Source organism: Pecten maximus, chromosome 5 (genome assembly GCF_902652985.1).
Source record: "Pecten maximus chromosome 5, xPecMax1.1, whole genome shotgun sequence".
NCBI classification, from domain to species: domain Eukaryota; kingdom Metazoa; phylum Mollusca; class Bivalvia; order Pectinida; family Pectinidae; genus Pecten; species Pecten maximus.
Genome location: NC_047019.1, coordinates 2,492,147 through 2,511,009, shown reverse-complemented (window position 1 = coordinate 2,511,009; position 18,863 = coordinate 2,492,147). Strand labels below are relative to the sequence as shown.

Here is an 18,863-nt window from a genome sequence, read left to right as displayed (position 1 = left end):
TGACGTAAAAAAGTAGATTAGCAACTCATGAAGCAAGGTCATGGTCCAAACTGTTGGATCAAAGTTGTTCAGATGAACAGGCCCCTCACAGGTTTCCAATAAGTTATCGCGCCTTACCATAAGCTGAACATCATAAAATGTATATAAATCTGAACTGAAGTGTTTAAACTAAAAACAGCAACATGATTATATTCTCCATAGAGATGGATCTTTTATTGGTCACTATAGCTGCTATAAAAAAGTTGACTCATCTAGTAAATAATCCAGAGACATTGATCACATTTATATACGCAGTATTTGTTTTATCACAGTTTGGTAAGTTTACATCACTACATAGAATAATATTGCATGAAATAAAACCTCTCCTTACATCAGAGATAGTAAATGTTGATACCACTAAAAAGTCTATCACATGTAATGTGTTCAATCATTTAAAATTTTCAAGCTAAACAAAAGAAATATTTTGATTTAGGCATAAGCGAATATCGTAACTAGAAGTAATAAAGCTAAAAATAGAATGAAGGGGTCACATATTATTGTAAACAAAAGGTCCATCTGGCCTGTATGACAGATTAATCGGTTAACAAGAAAATTCTCATTTAACAGCTATCATGTTTTACCACAGACATTATACATACTATGGTAGTTGTTTCCTAAGGCTTCCATTATTTTAAACTCTAATATTTGGTTTGGCTGAGTTAAATTCAAGGAATTTTTAATAAATTCTTGTTTGTTAATATTTTACCCCTGGGTATTTTTTTTCCAGTGTATATATATGTGTACATGTACACGTATATGTTGGGGAAAATGAATTCATGTACATCTATTAGCCATATGCTTATAAGACATGTCAATGCTAACATGATTACAGAATTGGATCAGAAGCTTAAAATCGGAAATAAACTACAGTACATGGAATCTCATCTAGCTAAAATAGTCTCTAACCCAAAGGAAGTACAAATGTAAATGTCCAGAATGGTTCGTGGTGGTAGAGGATGAAAAAGTGACCCAGGATATCAGTATATATATATACAACCACACATCTATCTTACAAAAATAATTACCCATTTTTCTGACCAGACAAAATTACACAACTACATACAATGAAATGCAATATTTCTTAAAATTATACTAATAAACTGATGACAAATCAAATGTGTTAATTAAAAATATGACATGTAAGAAATGAAAAATGATGACAATACAAAAAAATGTACTTAATTCATAGTAACTAAATTCATATCCAATTGTTATTTTCTAACAAATTAAATTAATTGTAGAATTAAATTTATTCTTATTTAATATAATCATGAAATATAAAAAAAAAAAAAATCTGTTCAAATTAATCAACTTTGAAAATAAAATGTAGTAAGAATTAACAGATTCCGGATTCTTAAACAATGATTATTTTAATGAGCTAAAGGAGTTGTTTTCATTCAAATATATTAGTGCCATTATTGATTAAATTGCTGTAATGCTGTGATACAGGGATGTGTCATTTGACTTGACTTAGACAAGGTGACATAGTTTTATAAAGAAAAGAAACACAAGTGGGAAGGGGACAATATATACATTTGTTTTAACAATTAAAAAACTTTGATGAACATCAGCTAATTAGGGGTACCACACTACATGAACTATTTTCACCTCCTTTCCAAACAATATTTCCCATGACTACTACATAAGAAACCAGCTTGGCTTGTTTTTTTCCAAGTTAATCTAGATAATTGTTGTTAATTCAAAACAAAAACAAAAACAAAAAACAAGAACTGAATATCTAGGTCATCATTGATACGACTCATGGTAAACAAAAATTGCAAAGATTTTTCTTTAAAAAGGGGAGATAACTCTGATTAAAGCAACAAAATAAAGATATTCAAGATTGTAGGAATGGAGACTGAGCATAAAAACCTCAAAGTGAAACTGTTAAATGTTATTCAGAAAATGTCATCTACACAGTAATTAATAAAAAAAATATAGAATGGACATGAAAAAATAATTATTGTATCCTTAAATCTTAACAACTGTACTGTAGTATTTAATATGTGGTACATGTGTTTAATGTAATACAATATATACATCAGATTCTGGGTAGGGGGATATGGAGGTGAGGGGACAGATACAAGGGGCGGGCAGTAGAACCTGATATCTTTCTATGAGAATTTGATGATGAAGTATTTCTGTTAGAATCCTTTACACCCCTTCCAACTTTACCTATATTACCTATATAACACCTCTTTCTATGACAGTTTTAAGTTCAAGTATAAGATCCATTCCTTTCCATATTAATATAAAATTGCTGAAGTTCTACATCAGGCTTGTCATCATTCTTCTTCTAAATTGGCATATTTACATAGCACAATAAAGCAAAATACATAAAAAAAATCCACAACAAATCATAATTGGTGTATAGTTTCTCAATCACAAAATGTGGAAAGGTTAGTTCGGAGCACATGTAGCCGTGTGACAAGGGGACGGAACCATTAAGTTACAGCACATGTGTCTGAAACACATAGAAATTCTGCCATAATATAGTTACACGTTGACAGGTATTCATAACAGACATTCTACCATTGTTACCAACCATGTATAAAGCACTAACTCTTTAAACACTTAAACATTTAAAAGTAATTATCTCACATCTTCAAAACCTAGTTAACCCATATAACATCAAATTTCAACTATAATCTCAATCTTATGTGTCAGAATCTCTGTTTATATTCAAATTCTCCAAATGCACTACAATATACTAATTTGAATTCATACAATTATATTGAAATACATTTGAAGTAAAGAATTGATTAACTTCAATTTTTTCCCTGAGGTAGAAAAGTCAAGAATTTATCTCAAATTAAGGCATGATTTAGTCTTTTAAAATATATGACTTTACCTACATGTTGGCACAGGTTAAAACTTAAATTTATATACCGGTAAATAGGGATACATATGTATAACTTATTATGTCTGTAGGTTTTGGATATTTCTCAGGAAACAATTATTAACACAACAGAACAATCACACATTTAATATTCAAGATTACTCCATCAGGGCCTTGTTTGATGGAATTGCTGTTTGCTTAACAGACTCTTAACTACATTTTTGATATTTCATATACCACTAAAGAATTAATTATCATCATTATATGGACAAAAAACACATACATTTTTTTCTTTCCCAAAAATGAGATTCTGAGAAACAGTTTTAAATCTAAAGCACTGTTTTATAAACTAGTATGGTAGATAAATATTACATTCATTTCTGTGACATGAACATATAACAATTTTTTACAGAAAACTGACATATATACCATAAAAAAAACCCATGTAATTTGCACAATTTCTCATACTGAATTAAGATTTAAAGCTATCGGTGTGCAAAATACATAGGTACATGTATTGACGTTTTCAATTTTTTTTTACAGAAAAAAATGGTCAATTCACAAAAAGTACCTGTGCAAATATTACAGGTGTGCAAATTACATGATTTTTTTGGAAGGTTCTCGTTCACTAATTGAAGCAGAATGATATAGGCCTATACATACATGAAACGTTGACTAGCTATCAAAGGGAGATGGGTGTTAATGTGAAACAATTATGTATAGAACAGGTGGATATGAAACTCAGGTACACCGTCACCCATCTAAACAAAAGTCCTCCAGTTGAACATTGAGCAAGCAGTATTTTTACTTCTGCTATAAAGAATACTACATTTACAAATTACAAATGACTAAAAAACAATAACAGTAATGAACTCATGAGCTTCACGGTAAAACCTGTGAGCGATAGTTTGCTAGGTGTTGCTCTGAGACAGCTAAGCGCAAATCTTTTCTTTGTTGTCCCTCGTTCTCCAGATTCCGGAAGTGTTCAATCCTGTTCAGCTTGGCATTGAGAACCTGTGAATGATGCTGCCTATTTTGAATTTCCTCAACTTGAATACGTTGCTGATGCTCGTCCCATCGCTTTTGGGAATTCTGCACCCGTACTTGCTGTGAAAATAGAAAAAAAAAATATTTGTAAGAAATCATTTCGATTGTTTGTGTTTGCCTCTAAAACTGTTGATTTTGTGAAATCAACAGTAATATTTCTACACTTTATATATATATAGTTACTGCCAATAGATGTTTTGCTGAAATATTTTTAGCTTTATTCATATAACGAGAAAATAAACGCATATACTGTATGCAAATCTATTACGGTGTATTCACAAATTTTAACTTGAAGAGGTTGTACATATTATTGTGCAAGTGCTAATATTCAAAATAAATAAATTTTGATTACAATAATTACAAACGCTCAATTTTTTCTTCAAGATGGAAAAACCATTAAATTCACAATGTACCTGTCTTTGTTCTGATATAGTTATGGTCTCCTGCTCTTTCTTTATATGTTCTGTTTCTCTATTCTCTCTTCTTTCTCTCATTGCTGCGATTCTTTTAATTCGTAGTTCTTCCTGCTGTTTTTTAACTTCCTCACGTTTTGACCTAAGTTCCGCACTTATCTGTTTTTTAGCTTCTCTCGACTGATGGACCATCCTTTCCTCGTTGATCTGACGTTGGCGGTCATGTTCCATTTGAGCGACGATGCGTTCCCTATGGTTATCCTGCATTAACTCCTTCATTCTATCCTGTTGATACAGTCGTTGATTCCAGTCGACCTGTCGCTGGACAACTTTCTTCCTCCTGAAATTTTAATTCAACAAAGTGCTAAAATTATACATTATTTTTTTAACTTTGTCTATTTTATCTTTATTTACATTTATAAATCATCTATAAACACAAGTTATGATTATCACTCTATGTTGAAACGGGGTCTTAACCAATGTTGGAGGGAAATGGAGAACCCGGAGAAAAAAAGTTTTCGGTCAGCTGACCTCATACCTTTCCATGTCTGAGGGAATCATACCCTAGTCATTTAAAGATACTGCCATGGATTTCAAACCACAATAAAAAAAACAAGAGATTAATCTAAATTTTGACACTAACCTGAACTCCCTCCTAGCTTCCTCCTTGGCATCAGCTGACATGGTACGTGTGACGGGCTGGGAAGGGCGGTGAGGTGGGAACATTCCATTCTGGAGTTTTGGGGGTTTCAGTAACGTCTCCACACTCGACGTATGGCAATGTTTTGCGTATGGATCAACATACTTGAAAGCAGAGTTTGCCCATTCAACTGTAAGTAATATCATATTTATTCAGAATAAAACAAGTGAGATAAGGTTTCCTGCAGGAGGAGGGAAGGTCATTCTAACAATGTGTAATGAAGCTTTTATCATTAAAGCTGAATTTAAAAGCTTTCAAATTTTAAGAGTCGCTATTAATGCAAAAAACCTTTACCCACAATTAGGAACAAGTGTATCAGAGACCAGATATAACATCTCAGGGTATCACAGTTATTTGAAAAGTGTTTTTCAAATATCTTTGCCAATTTTTCTCTTTCAAACTTAAATTATGGTCAAGGTCATTCATTTGAACAAACTTCCTAAGTCCTTCACCCAAGCATGCTACAAGCTCAATATCAGGTCTCTGGGCCTATTGGTTATTGAAAATAAGTCATAGAAATATTTTAGTCTTTTTGACCCATGTGATCTTGAATGAAGGTCTAGTTCATTTATTTGAACAAATTTCAAGCAAGCATGCTACAGACCCAATATTAATATCAATATGGGTCTCATGGAGAAGAAGCTGTTTGAATATTTCATCCTTATTTGACTCCTGTGACTTGATTGAAGGTCAAGATAATTCATTAAAAAAAACAACTTGACAGCCTGTTACCCCAGCACTTTGCAGACAAATGTACAGTCCCTGGGCCTCTTGGTTATTGATAAGTTGTTTAAAGATTTGAGTCTATTGACCCCTGTGACCTTGAATGTAGGTCAAGGTCATTCATTAGAACACACATGGTAGCCCTTCACACCAGCATGCTACAGACCCAATATCAGTTACCTGGGCCTCTTGGTTATTGAGAAGTAGTTTAAACATTTCAGACTATTTTGTACCCTGTGACCTTGAATGAAAGGTCAACTTCATTCATTAGAACAAATTTTGTAGCCCTTCATCCCAGCATACGTCATGCCTAATACTAGATCTATGGGCCTTTTATTATTGAGAAGAAGTTGTTTAAATGGAAAAATTGACGCTGGATGGATGGATGGCCAGACGATGGCCGGACAATGAATGCCACTCGACAGCAGGCCTTTGGGCAGGTGAGTTTTAAAAAAAATCACCTTCCTCAGTGGGTTATTACAGGATAACTGTGGTAACACTTACCACTATAGGGCGGTGTTCTGCTGTGGTCTTTGGCCTCTAAGGGAGCTTGAAGAGCTGTTTCCCTAAAGGGGCCTGGCTTGTTAGGACCAATCATCTCTGGGGCGCTATCACTGCCCCAGTATTTTATCCATGGGGCTTTATTCTGGCTCCTCTTTGCAGATCCTGGGCGACGATAGATTACATTGAAATCCCTGGCAGGAGATCGGTTTCTTCTGGGAGGGGACAGTGATCTTTGGCGTGGGGAATGGGAGCGTCTTGTCGGAGATCCCCTGCGACGTCTTGGATGGCATTTATGGACATTTTCAGCGAAATTGTTATATTCACCACCAAAGAATTTATAATCAAAATTTTCCTGGGGTTGAGGAGGCATATCTACAAATAGAAATTGATATTAATATTATTATTCAAATGTGTCCCTTTCAAGAAGGAAGGAAGGAAGGAAGGAAGGAAGGAAGGAAGGAAGGAAGGAAGGAAGGAAGGAAGGAAGGAATTACCTGCTTGTGTTTCCTCCATCTTTCGGTCTTTGACTTCTTCCTCAGCTGACTTGTCGAGATCCTCCACCAAAATGTCATCTTTAAATGATACCGACTTTCGTAGCAAGTTCTCTTCTTGTTTCTCTCTCTTCCTCAGTAAGCTTTCTCTTTCCATTTGTTTTTCCAATTCTTGTTGATCAATCTCCATCTGTTGTTTTAACTCTAAATCTTTCTCCTCTTGTCGTCTTAGTTCTTTCATTCGTTCCAATTCCAGCTCCCTTTCCAATAGATGAATCCTCATTGCCAGTTCTTCTTCCGTTCTCTCCCTCTGTTGAGCCCTGATCAGTGCTTTCTCACTTTCTTCCATCAATTGTTTTTCATTGCTGTATTCTTTCTTTTCCACATCCAATGATTTCTCCTCTTGTGCAGCTTTTTCCTCATTCTGTTTTTCAGCTATAGTTAACTTATGTTCCATGAGTTGTGATGTGATTTTTTCATTCAGTTGTCCTCTGGTCATATCTGTGCCTAAACCAGAAACAAATAATTAAATGATTAAAATTGATTAGTTTTCATTTTCAACCAGAAATCTTTTTACTTCTTAAGAAGACTGATGTTGAAGTTTTCATGATGATTACACTTCTATGAAGATTTCAAAATTCATTTTGCTCAAGGTTAAGAATACATGTAGTTAAATGGAACAAGGAGCTATTTAATATATAAGTTGTTTGAATTTATATATTTTATTCAAATCAAAGGCAGATAATATGGGCCTTAATGGTCATCTGATTCTAAAACCCTTGTTCTATTGTAGCAAGTATAGTGGTACATTATATTGTACTGTTGACCATGGGGGCCATCTTCAATTTTGGGACCAACCCGAAAAATAACAATACTTGGTCAGGACCATCTCAGGATCATTTCTGGTAAGTAAGAGCTGAATGCCACTGGCTCAACTTGAGAAGAAGTTTGAAATAATTGTTGTTCCGGAAAAACCATGATTGAGCAATCGTGTTACAAAATGGCTGCAGTGCGTGGCTGCCATGTCAAAGTTTTTACAAGGCTTTATAATAACAACACTTTGCTTTCTTAACATCCTCACAATTTCCAAAGGCACCGGTGGAACTGGAGAAGAAGTTTAGAATGTCTTTTTCAAGATGGCTGCCATGGCGGGCATCTTGGATTTCGAACCAACCCAAAAAATAACAACACTTTGTCAGGACTATCTTTGGATCATTCAGGTAAGTTAGAGCTGAATCTCATTGGTAGAAATTAAGAAGAAGTTTGAAATAAGTGTTGTTCAGGAAAACCATGATTGGGCAATCATGTTACAAAATGGTCACATTGGCTGCCATGTCATAGTTTTATCAAGGCTGAATAATAACAGCACTTTGTTAGTTTCACTTTCTTAACATCCTCACAATTTCCAGCTCAATGGCACCAGTGAAACTGGAGAAGTAGTTTAAAATGTGTTTTTCAAGATGGCTGCCATGGCGGTGGCCATCTTGGATTTTGGACTGACCCGAAAAATAACAACATTTGGTCAAGACCATCTCAAGATCAGTCCAGGTAAGTAAGAGCTGAATCTCAACAGTAGAACTTGTGAAGAAGTTTGAAATGTGAAAGTTTACACACGGCGATGTCGACAGATGCAGACGGACGAAGCACAATGAATAAAGGTCCTCCTGACCCTTCCAGTGAGATGACATTAAAACTTTGGTACCTCCGACAGATGACTAAACTCAGATGACCTAAAAACCTTGTTCCCTTCAAAAAGTTCTCAAATCATATTTCAATTATTTTGGAATTAAAATTAGAATCTATAATGTTATGCGAAATAAATATTTTGACATATATTTACCTGGTACAAGTTGATTCATATCATTGCTGCTGACAGCAGATTTAACGAGGGACTGTTTCCCCTTTAGTTGTACTGGGTAATCTGGAGTGTAGGGATACTGCCAGGATAGACTTCCTACTGTACTGGCCACATCTATTGTCACTGGGTGAGGCTGCTCGTACACGCGGGGCTCAGCATGGGGGCCAGACGTAGGATAGCCGGGCAGATTCTCCAAGGGGTAGTGTGGGTTGGTCTGAAGGGTCTCCCTTGCCTCCCGAGGCATCTTCAGTTCTAGAACGAGGCGTTCGTATACCTCTTCTGGAACCCATAAGGCTGTGTCAGAGGATACCCGCTCTGTACGTCCATTAGAGAATGTGACTGTGATCTGTTGATCGTCTGGACCTATGATGTACAAATAAAACAAAAAGTTTAACTCCTCACCTATTAATATATATATATTTAGTATTGAGGCAATCCCTACTTGGGATGGAAATATTGTTTCTCATGAAAGCTGAGGAAGATTATCTCCTATAGTTGGCCCAGCGATACACTTAATTTACCACCATTTCCGTGGAGAGCATTAAACCAGCTTCCTGTGTCCAGTGAGATAGCACTATAGCTACTACAAGGCGACCCTATGCTCGGTCTATCACCCTGTCAACAGCTTAAGTCAAAATGACCAGCAAACAAACAAACATAATTCTGTTGTGGGATGAAGATATCTTTATTGTGATAGAAAATATCAAAACATATTTAATAGGATATCATGTTCCGTATAAAAGCCCCTATTACAAATAAACCCCGATCTTCATTTTTGCAGAATTGTCAATTTTGAAACGGCAAGCTAAAAATAGTTCACAAACAAGCACTGCCCAACTTTTAATACCTGGTACTAAACTTTTACACTAAGGGATGGGGCTGTTTTTAGGATAAAAATACAGTAAAAATACTCTTAAAACCACCTGTTTTATTAACATTAGTAAGAGTTTACCAAACATGCTGAATCTATACCTGCTCTTTGTTTAGTTTTTAACAGATGATGTTGAATTTAAAAACCTTACAAAGAGCTATTGTATATATACCCTGTAATAAACCGAGCACATAATCATTTACAGGAGTCAGCTTTAAGGCAGGACAATTAAACAATTTACTGGCAATTTCATTGAACTGTACTACACTTGGACGGGCTTAAGCTTATTACCAGACAAATAGAAATATTGTTAGGATTACTTATACCAGTTAATCTGTCAAGAAGAAACAAAACATAACGTGCAAAAGGAAAAGTGATTATAATTATATATATTGCCATGCAAAACATAAAATGTTATTTATTCTCAAGGATATTTAAACTGCCTGAGTTAATTCGAAATATCAAATTTAGACTCAGACTCAAAATAATTGGAAGGATAAATTCTATTCAGTCAGGTAAGTAAATATGGATTTTAAAGAATCACAGACCAAGCACAAAGAGTATTGAATGTTTAAAACTCCTGCCGCATGCCATTTAAACTAGCATGCTAAAAATTCTTTGGCCCTTCTGAAAGTGATTTAAAATACAGAATGGTTAAAACGTGACTTGCTTGTGCTCCAAATATATAACAGAGAACAAGTAAAAGAAGACTGATATTGATTTCACAAGATTATACGAGTAATCATAGCCCCGTCCTCTGTATGTATATAAGTTTATTGACATTGCCAAACACTCCGTCAGGGACCATGGTCACAAGAAACATACAGTGATCAATTGGATCAATATCTCTATGTGTACTTATTCATTATTTAGAACTATCTCTGTACTGAAAATTAGAGATAATGGCTACATATTTATTTATGACTGTCACAACAAAAGTGATAAGTGGGAAGATATAGTTTAAAATTGATAGAGAATAAAACTAAACTAAGAAGCTAAATATGCAATTTATTGCACATGAAAATTTAATTTAATTGTTGCTTTATCAAGACTCTTTTTAGTTTTGAGACATTTCAAATTCAATTAAATATATTTAATAGTAACTCTGTAACATGCACTAGATGCTAACAACAGAGCTATCACCCATACAAGTGTCGACTCTGCTCAACGTGACACGCGACCACACAGCCACAAAAGCTCTAATCATATACTGGACTACACAGCACTTCCATAACCATGAATCGATCATCACAATTTTTACACTACCTATTTAAACATTTGTGTTGCTTTCTTTTCATATTTGATTTATAAAATGGTAAAATCTTTGAAGTTTGATCTATCTATAAACTTTGAAATTATGTAAAATATGTAATTCAAAATTGATATCTAAAACAATTACACAATGCAAATTGCCAGCAACAACACAAAAGTTACAAATCTGATATTTCAATTGCACTGTAACATTTCAGTACAGTATATGTTTTTATCAATATGTCCTCATCAACATTTTGAGAACTTGATGGTATTTTTTTTTGGAATGGGGCTCACAATTATCAAAAGTTTGAAAATGATGTACAGAACTCAATTTTTATTGAAAAGTCATATAAAAATCATAGCTCAATGTCGGGAAATAATTTTCATTTACTACAGCATTAACAGAAAGTGTTCTAACTTTCTAAATCCTGGTTTTGATAAAAATTCAGTCAATTCCCAATGATATTGAGATATCTATCTGCTGAAGAATGTATTTTTATTGGGGTTAAATTTCATGCTTTACATATATGTAAATAAATGAAACATGGAATCCATGCAATATGATCCTAACAAATTTATTTTCTTATACGAAATTATGGATAAATTCTGAACAGTCCTGTAACTCCTTAACTAAGAAACAGTCAAGGTTAAAATGGAAATAAGTCAGATATCAAAAAGTAAGGCCTAGTGAATACATCAAATAAATTCTCCACATACCGTCAGAATCCCTTTTTTCATGCCCCTCTATGACAATGCCCGGCCCAAATCTCTCTCCTTTGGGTTCCCAAGGGGCCAGCACTTTGTCAGAAGTTATGACGGTATGGCGTTTAGCATCATCGTAATCCACCAGGTCATAAACAAACGTATCCTGATAGGTAGTCTCTTTGTATTTTCCTTGTTTACACGGACCAAATGCTACAAGGAATTTATCAGCCAAAATCTGAAATAAGCGAAAAAAATATTAATAAACAAAAATTTCATCAAATATGTACCATATTTACCTGCAAAAAAAAAAAACTGCCAGCAAAAATTAGCCCTGTATGAAATTATACAGAGTCTTCAATTTTAAAACAGTTACCAAAATATGGTTCACAAATATGCTCTTCCCAAACTTAAAAATGAAAAAAAAAATGTGTTTGGAGATGGTGCTTATTTGAGAATAGATTGTATCAATGGAATTTTTTTCACATTTCGTAATTATGAAATATACAATTTAAAAAAAAACTTCAAAAATGTAGTATGCTGAATTTAAAATTTGGATAGTCATTGATATACATTGGGGGATACTAATATTTTTTAAACTTTAAGCAGCCCATTTTCTGATGCTGTAATGATGCTTACTAAAATTAACATACAAAAGGGGTGAGCTTTACAAAAAAAATTGGAAAAATAGATGAAATTGATTCTTTAGAAACCAGCATCAGTTATTAAAGAGGTATCTGACTGTATTGACATATCAGTAAGGTAAGTATGTCTTGATATGGACTGTAATTAAGAACACCCACCCTCTTTCGCAGAAAAAAATTGATACATGTATATAATTATATAAATAAAGACTGTGCTTATATCGAGACAATTTAGTTTGTTCAGAAGGTCAAAAACAAAATGAAATTTTCATCTGTATATCGTAAATCCTTCTATATAAAAACCTTTAAATTTTTTGAAAAAAATTTCATCATAATATAGATAATTAAAGTTTAAGGTTTTTCTAATGCAATTGATCAGGATTAGTAGACAGTAGGTATGTACTGTCATATTGTTTTTTATAGAGTCAGCCTTCACCAGAATATATTGTACATTAGTTGAGAGATGACTGATAAGTCGTGAGCCTCGTATTGAAGGAGGAACTTAAGGGTATTCTTTCTAAGTCCTTCTATTCTCTGACTATATAGGGCCGTGTACCCAACGACTGGTCTCATAAATGGTTACCCGGTAGTTTATATCGACGAGGTTGCACTCTTAAGTAAACAAGACAAGCGGCTTTTGCAAAATGGACAAAATTGGTTAGAGTGAAAGAGTCTGTCCTTGCCATGGCTGTTATTTGCGATTGTGGCTTTAAATTAATTGACCATCCTCCTTATTCACCTGATCTTGCTCCATCAGACTAGGGAGTAATGTCCAAGGGTATTTATTGTATAGATACACCAACTGTAACCATGACACCACTAGGGAGAAATGTCCAAGGGTAATTATTGTATAGATACACCAACGGTAACCATGACACCACTAGGGAGCAATGTCCAAGGGTAATTGTTGTATCCTACTAGATACACCAACTCTTTACCATGACACCACTAGGGAGTAATGTCCAAGGGTAATTATTGTATAGATACACCAACTGTAACCATGACACCACTAGGGAGAAATGTCCAAGGGTAATTATTGTATAGATACACCAACGGTAACCATGACACCACTAGGGAGCAATGTCCAAGGGTAATTGTTGTATCCTACTAGATACACCAACTCTTTACCGTGACACCACTAGGGAGCAATGTCCAAGGGTAATTGTTGTATCCTACTAGATACACCAACTCTTTACCATGACACCACTAGGGAGCAATGTCCAAGGGTAATTGTTGTATCCTACTAGATACACCAACTCTTTACCATGACACCACTAGGGAGTAAATTATGTCCAAGGGTAATTATTGTATAGATACACCAACTCTTTACCATGACACCACTAGGGAGTAATGTCCAAGGGTAATTATTGTATAGATACACCAACTGTAACCATGACACCACTAGGGAGTAATGTCCAAGGGTAATTATTGTATAGATACACCAACTGTAACCATGACACCACTAGGGAGTAATGTCCAAGGGTCATTATTGCATAGATACACCAACTGTAACCATGACACCACTAGGGAGTAATGTCCAAGGGTAATTGTTGTATAGATAAACCAACTCTTTACCATGACACCACTAGGGAGTAATGTCCAAGGGTAATTATTGTATAGATACACCAACTGTAACCATGACACCACTAGGGAGTAATGTCCAAGGGTAATTGTTGTATAGATAAACCAACTCTTTACCATGACACCACTAGGGAGTAATGTCCAAGGGTAATTATTGTATAGATACACCAACTGTAACCATGACACCACTAGGGAGCAATGTCCAAGGGTAATTATTGTATAGATACACCAACTCTATACCATGACACCACTAGGGAGTAATGTCCAAGGGTAATTATTGTATAGATACACCAACTGTAACCATGACACCACTAGGGAGTAATGTCCAAGGGTAATTATTGTATAGATACACCAACTCTTTACCATGACACCACTAGGGAGTAATGTCCAAGGGTAATTGTTGTATAGATACACCAACTCTTTACCATGACACCACTAGGGAGTAATGTCCAAGGGTAATTGTTGTATCCTACTAGATACACCAACTCTTTACCGTGACACCACTAGGGAGCAATGTCCAAGGGTAATTGTTGTATCCTACTAGATACACCAACTCTTTACCGTGACACCACTAGGGAGCAATGTCCAAGGGTAATTGTTGTATCCTACTAGATACACCAACTCTTTACCATGACACCACTAGGGAGTAATGTCCAAGGGTAATTATTGTAAAGATACACCAACTGTAACCATGACACCACTAGGGAGTAATGTCCAAGGGTAATTATTGTATAGATAAACAAACTCTTTACCATGACACCACTAGGGAGTAATGTCCAAGGGTAATTATTGTAAAGATACACCAACTGTAACCATGACACCACTAGGGAGTAATGTCCCAAGGGTAATTATTGTATAGATACACCAACTGTAACCATGACACCACTAGGGAGTAATGTCCAAGGGTAATTATTGTAAAGATACACCAACTGTAACCATGACACCACTAGGGAGTAATGTCCAAGGGTATTTATTGTATAGATACACCAACTGTAACCATGACACCACTAGGGAGCAATGTCCAAGGGTAATTATTGTATAGATACACCAACTCTAACCATGACACCACTAGGGAGTAATGTCCAAGGGTATACGTAATTATTGTATAGATACACCAACTCTATACCATGACACCACTAGGGAGTAATGTCCAAGGGTAATTATTGTAAAGATACACCAACTCTAACCATGACACCACTAGGGAGTAATGTCCAAGGGTAATTATTGTATAGATACACCAACTCTAACCATGACACCACTAGGGAGAAATGTCCAAGGGTAATTACTCCATGCTCAAAAGTCATATGATTATCAAATACAACTTTAAAATACTAATTGTAAGTTTCACAAAGCATGATCTCTAATTTAAGAACATTAAACAATTAGCTTTTTTTAAAGTTCAATATTGAAATACATGTACGTACAACCTTTTAATTACCAATTTCACCAAATCATGGGGAGCAATTTTCTGTATATGATTTTCATGTTACACTTAATTACAAAATTACTGAATGGATGACACAATAGCAGCATCAGGATTGCTATGGCAACCAGCTATCATTGTTGAATAAGATGTGTCATACTTATTGATATATATATATTGTTAGCATATTGCCATGGTTTCTAGCTATGCTAATTGTTATTGATTATTTATGGATATTGATTTGTTTTGCCACATATCATTCCATTCATACTCATAATCATCAAGCTTCCTTGCATGAATTTACCATCAATATTTCAATCTCTACTCATGTTGGACTCAATGAAACTACCAAATTTAATCTGTTTCATTTGTCCATGAATTTGACCAGTTAAACATACACGTACATTAGGCCTACCTGGTATGTGGAGAAAAAAAACTCAATATGTTTAGTTTGCAGGAAAGGAAATCAAGCATTTATATCAAGTTCCGTTGTGTTAGATGGGCGGTCGAATTAACACCTCCATTCAATTATAAATGCAAGGAAGTTCAATCCATCAACAAGAACTTTCAGTAAATATTCAATAAATGAAGCATCACCTTTAAATCAGTTGTAGAGCACATATCAAGGACATAACCAACTCTGTAATATATTTAGTAAAGATGGCTGTTCAATTTGTATCTTAGTGGGAGACAAACAGAGAACACAGTCTAGTCATTATTCTACCGCGCAGTTGGCAGAGTGTTTTTATAATAAATTTTGAATTCAAAGACAAACTTAATATTTCAATTAAATCATGCTAATTTTGTTTTGTTTTATGGTAGAAGTGTTGCATAATAGTACTTTGGTCTTTATAATACTATTTGGTCATCATCTAATGATGGACTATGTCTTTTAACAGAATTTATAACACTTGCACAAGTTCTAGTACCTGAAGACTTGTACCTCTTGAATTTATCAGGAAAAATGTGTTGACTGAGATGTAAGTTCATTAAATATGTCTCAAGAGCAACTGGATGCAACGTTCCAATCCTTAAATGTCGTATACCACTTTTACGATAGAATGTGTCCTACTGAAAGAAAACTCAGTTTGTTTATAACCTTGTGTATACTGTACTTGACCGGCAATAAGGCCCTCCCATTTCTATCATGTCTTTAGGAACCAGGCCTACATTTCGTAATAAGCCCCCTCTACAATTTTGTTCCGATGGATTACTTGGATGTCATTTTCATAATTTGCAATTACAGGTTAAGTAAAGTATCTTTTCAATATAACTACACATATCAGATAAAAATCTCTATGAAGACATAATAAAAATTCCAAAATCATTTTTTCTGACTTTTAGTTGGATTCTTATTGCATTAGTAGTTTTTATTTCTGACTTAAAGTTCTTCAAAATTTGTTAAACAAAAAATTATTTTGGAATTCTTATTATGTATTCATAGAGATTTTTATGCTAAACGTTCTTCACATTTTACCATAATTTTAAAAAGTTGAAATGCATACCTGGCTCTTGATTGTTCCAAGGTAGAAATAGCCATCATCGATTCGACGAGCCAGAACTTTTTTGCCAATTATTAGGGCTCCAGCGGCAGGAGATACACCCGCGTTCTCAATGTGATCATGCATTGCTTCCTGTGACTTTAGCCATCCTCGTGCAGGGCGATACCGACTCCATCCATTTGGAAAGTAATATCGATATGGCTGCATAAACCAACTTCCCCATGCCGGGTGCACATGGGGGTTACAAGGATACCCTGCGTATTGATTAAAGAAGGAAACACGAGGTGTAAGAGCGAGAGATTCTTCAGGGTCTACTTTTAGCGTGGTAGCTACTGTACACTGTTTTGCGTGGTTGTGTATTGTTCCGTTTAAAGTCCTGATGATACGCTCATGAGCATGATCCGCTCTGTAGATCGGAGTGATACGCTCTACACAGCCATGTTGAGTTAGGGTAATAATGTGGAAAGACCCATATGACTCAACCGACAAATCTTCTAAAAATTCTATCGCAGATGTATCCATGGTGTCTTCAGCACATAAGTAGATACAGTGAATTGGACGTCCCCTCACAGCATTTGTCACCTGGTCAAGGATGTCAACAGGATGTTGGTCAGGCAGTCCGTCGGTCACAAGGTAGACAGCGTCGCAACCACGGTCCTCAAGTGCAGTCAGAAGTGCATCAAGGGTATTCGTCCCTGTTTTCGCACTAAGTCTTTTCACCCATTCTGCAGCGACTTCAACTGTTTCAGCACTACACTTCACCATCTTATCGGCCCACTGTGTCACCTCAGAGTTAAACTCTATTATATTAAATGATGTTGGCTGGCTTTTCTGTGCATGTTTAAGTAATGTTTCAACCAAGTGTTCTTTGACCACATCAAGGCCTTTAAACATGCTTCCCGATGTGTCCACACAGAAGGTGACATTTTTCTCAAAAGTTTCCCCAAAAATTGTGGGTATTCCTTTTATTTTCAAGGCCATTTTTCCTTCTGGTTAAATCAGCAAGACATACAGGTTCTCTCAAACTGGAAAGAAAATACAAAAATCGCTACAAAACAAGTAAACCTGCTGTACCTAACAATTTATTTGTTTCAAGTAAACTATGACATACAGTGTGTATTAAACTGTTTTTGATAATTTGATATTTACAGATCTTCAAAAATGTTAGGTTAATATAATATGTATATATATCTTGGAGGACAATCTATGAAATGTGTCCATGGTAAATGCACAACAGCAGGTTAACCCGTCAGTATACAACTTACTGTTGATTGACACACAATCGCCTTACGAGAGACATACTGCATTATACATTAATTGGTCATGTAATCAATGGTATTTATCTGATCATGTACGCCAACAAAACAGTCTCAAATATATTATCCATTTTCTCCTCGACAACATTAAACTAAGATAACAGAAAACACATTACCTTTCGCTGTCGGTGCATTTACATCATGCATGAATACGATATCTTCGACACCGGATTCCGTTTCACAGTCAGCGACCAAGCACTTGTTATGTAGTTGTCAAGGAAGTCTGATCGAGAGCTAGTGGCTATGACATTAGTTTCGTACAAATATTTTTTAAAAGAATAAACAACTACTTTATTAATATATTTAGTTCTATAATATAGTCTGGTTGTAAAGAAAAACAAAATTGATTTGAAGAAATATTAGATAATAATCCTAATAGTTTTATACGAAACTTATAGCAATTTGTCCTTGGCAAGATGGCGTCGTCCGCCGCAAAGGGTATTGCTTCAATGGCAAAAACACCTTTAACCTGGGCCAATGTAACCAAATTGTAAGTAGCAGTAGTCCAGATGAACAAGATGTGGGATGCATACGGCTAAAGAACAATTTTAGATAGGTTTAACACACTGCTTAGCCCATTATGCTAATATATACATTTAGACAGTGGGGCTCTGGCACTATCCTAGTTACGATTGTTCATAATTAACTTTTTCGTTTTAACAACTTCTTCTCAATCTCAGGGACTTGATATTAGACCTGTAGCATGCTGAGGTAAAACAACATGACAGATTGACTTGACAGGCACCCATCTTGGATTTTGACAAGTGCAGGTTGCTCCTATAAAATGTTTAAAAAAAAGTTATATTTATTAAATGCTTTGAAGTTTGAAGGGTTAAAGAAGGGAAAAGAAGAGTAAAGATCGACCTTTCATTTGATTGATATAGATCATTCAGTTGTTGGCGCAAAGATCCCGCTGGGATATCTTGTTTACTTTGAAAAATACACCACGCACGAGA

The 18,863-nt window shown here is 35.1% G+C and overlaps 1 protein-coding gene across 1 annotated transcript; it reads right to left on the bottom strand.

Annotated features, from left to right (window-relative positions):
* Nucleotides 1-182: 182 nt before the first annotated feature.
* Nucleotides 183-18,112, bottom strand: LOC117326841 (golgin subfamily A member 6-like protein 1). The gene is made up of 9 exons (XM_033883613.1): nucleotides 18,024-18,112; nucleotides 16,595-17,616; nucleotides 11,457-11,679; nucleotides 8,597-8,977; nucleotides 6,760-7,263; nucleotides 6,266-6,637; nucleotides 4,982-5,168; nucleotides 4,339-4,678; nucleotides 183-3,985 (listed from the first exon to the last, which is right to left on the bottom strand). Exons 2-9 carry the CDS (start codon nucleotides 17,570-17,572, stop codon nucleotides 3,761-3,763), a joined length of 3,210 nt encoding a protein of 1,069 aa, XP_033739504.1. The 5' UTR covers nucleotides 17,573-17,616; nucleotides 18,024-18,112; the 3' UTR covers nucleotides 183-3,760.
* Nucleotides 18,113-18,863: the final 751 nt, after the last annotated feature.

Bases quoted from the DNA above. Each gene is read 5' to 3' on its own strand.
- LOC117326841 (XM_033883613.1), bottom strand. From the start codon at position 17,572: ATGGCCTTGAAAATAAAAGGAATACCCACAATTTTTGGGGAAACTTTT. The intron at 5,169-6,265 runs GTAAGTGTTACC...TATTACTTACAG, and splicing joins CAGAACACCGCCCTATAGTG to TTGAATGGGCAAACTCTGCT. The intron at 4,679-4,981 runs GTTAGTGTCAAA...TTAAAATTTCAG, and splicing joins GAAGCTAGGAGGGAGTTCAG to GAGGAAGAAAGTTGTCCAGC.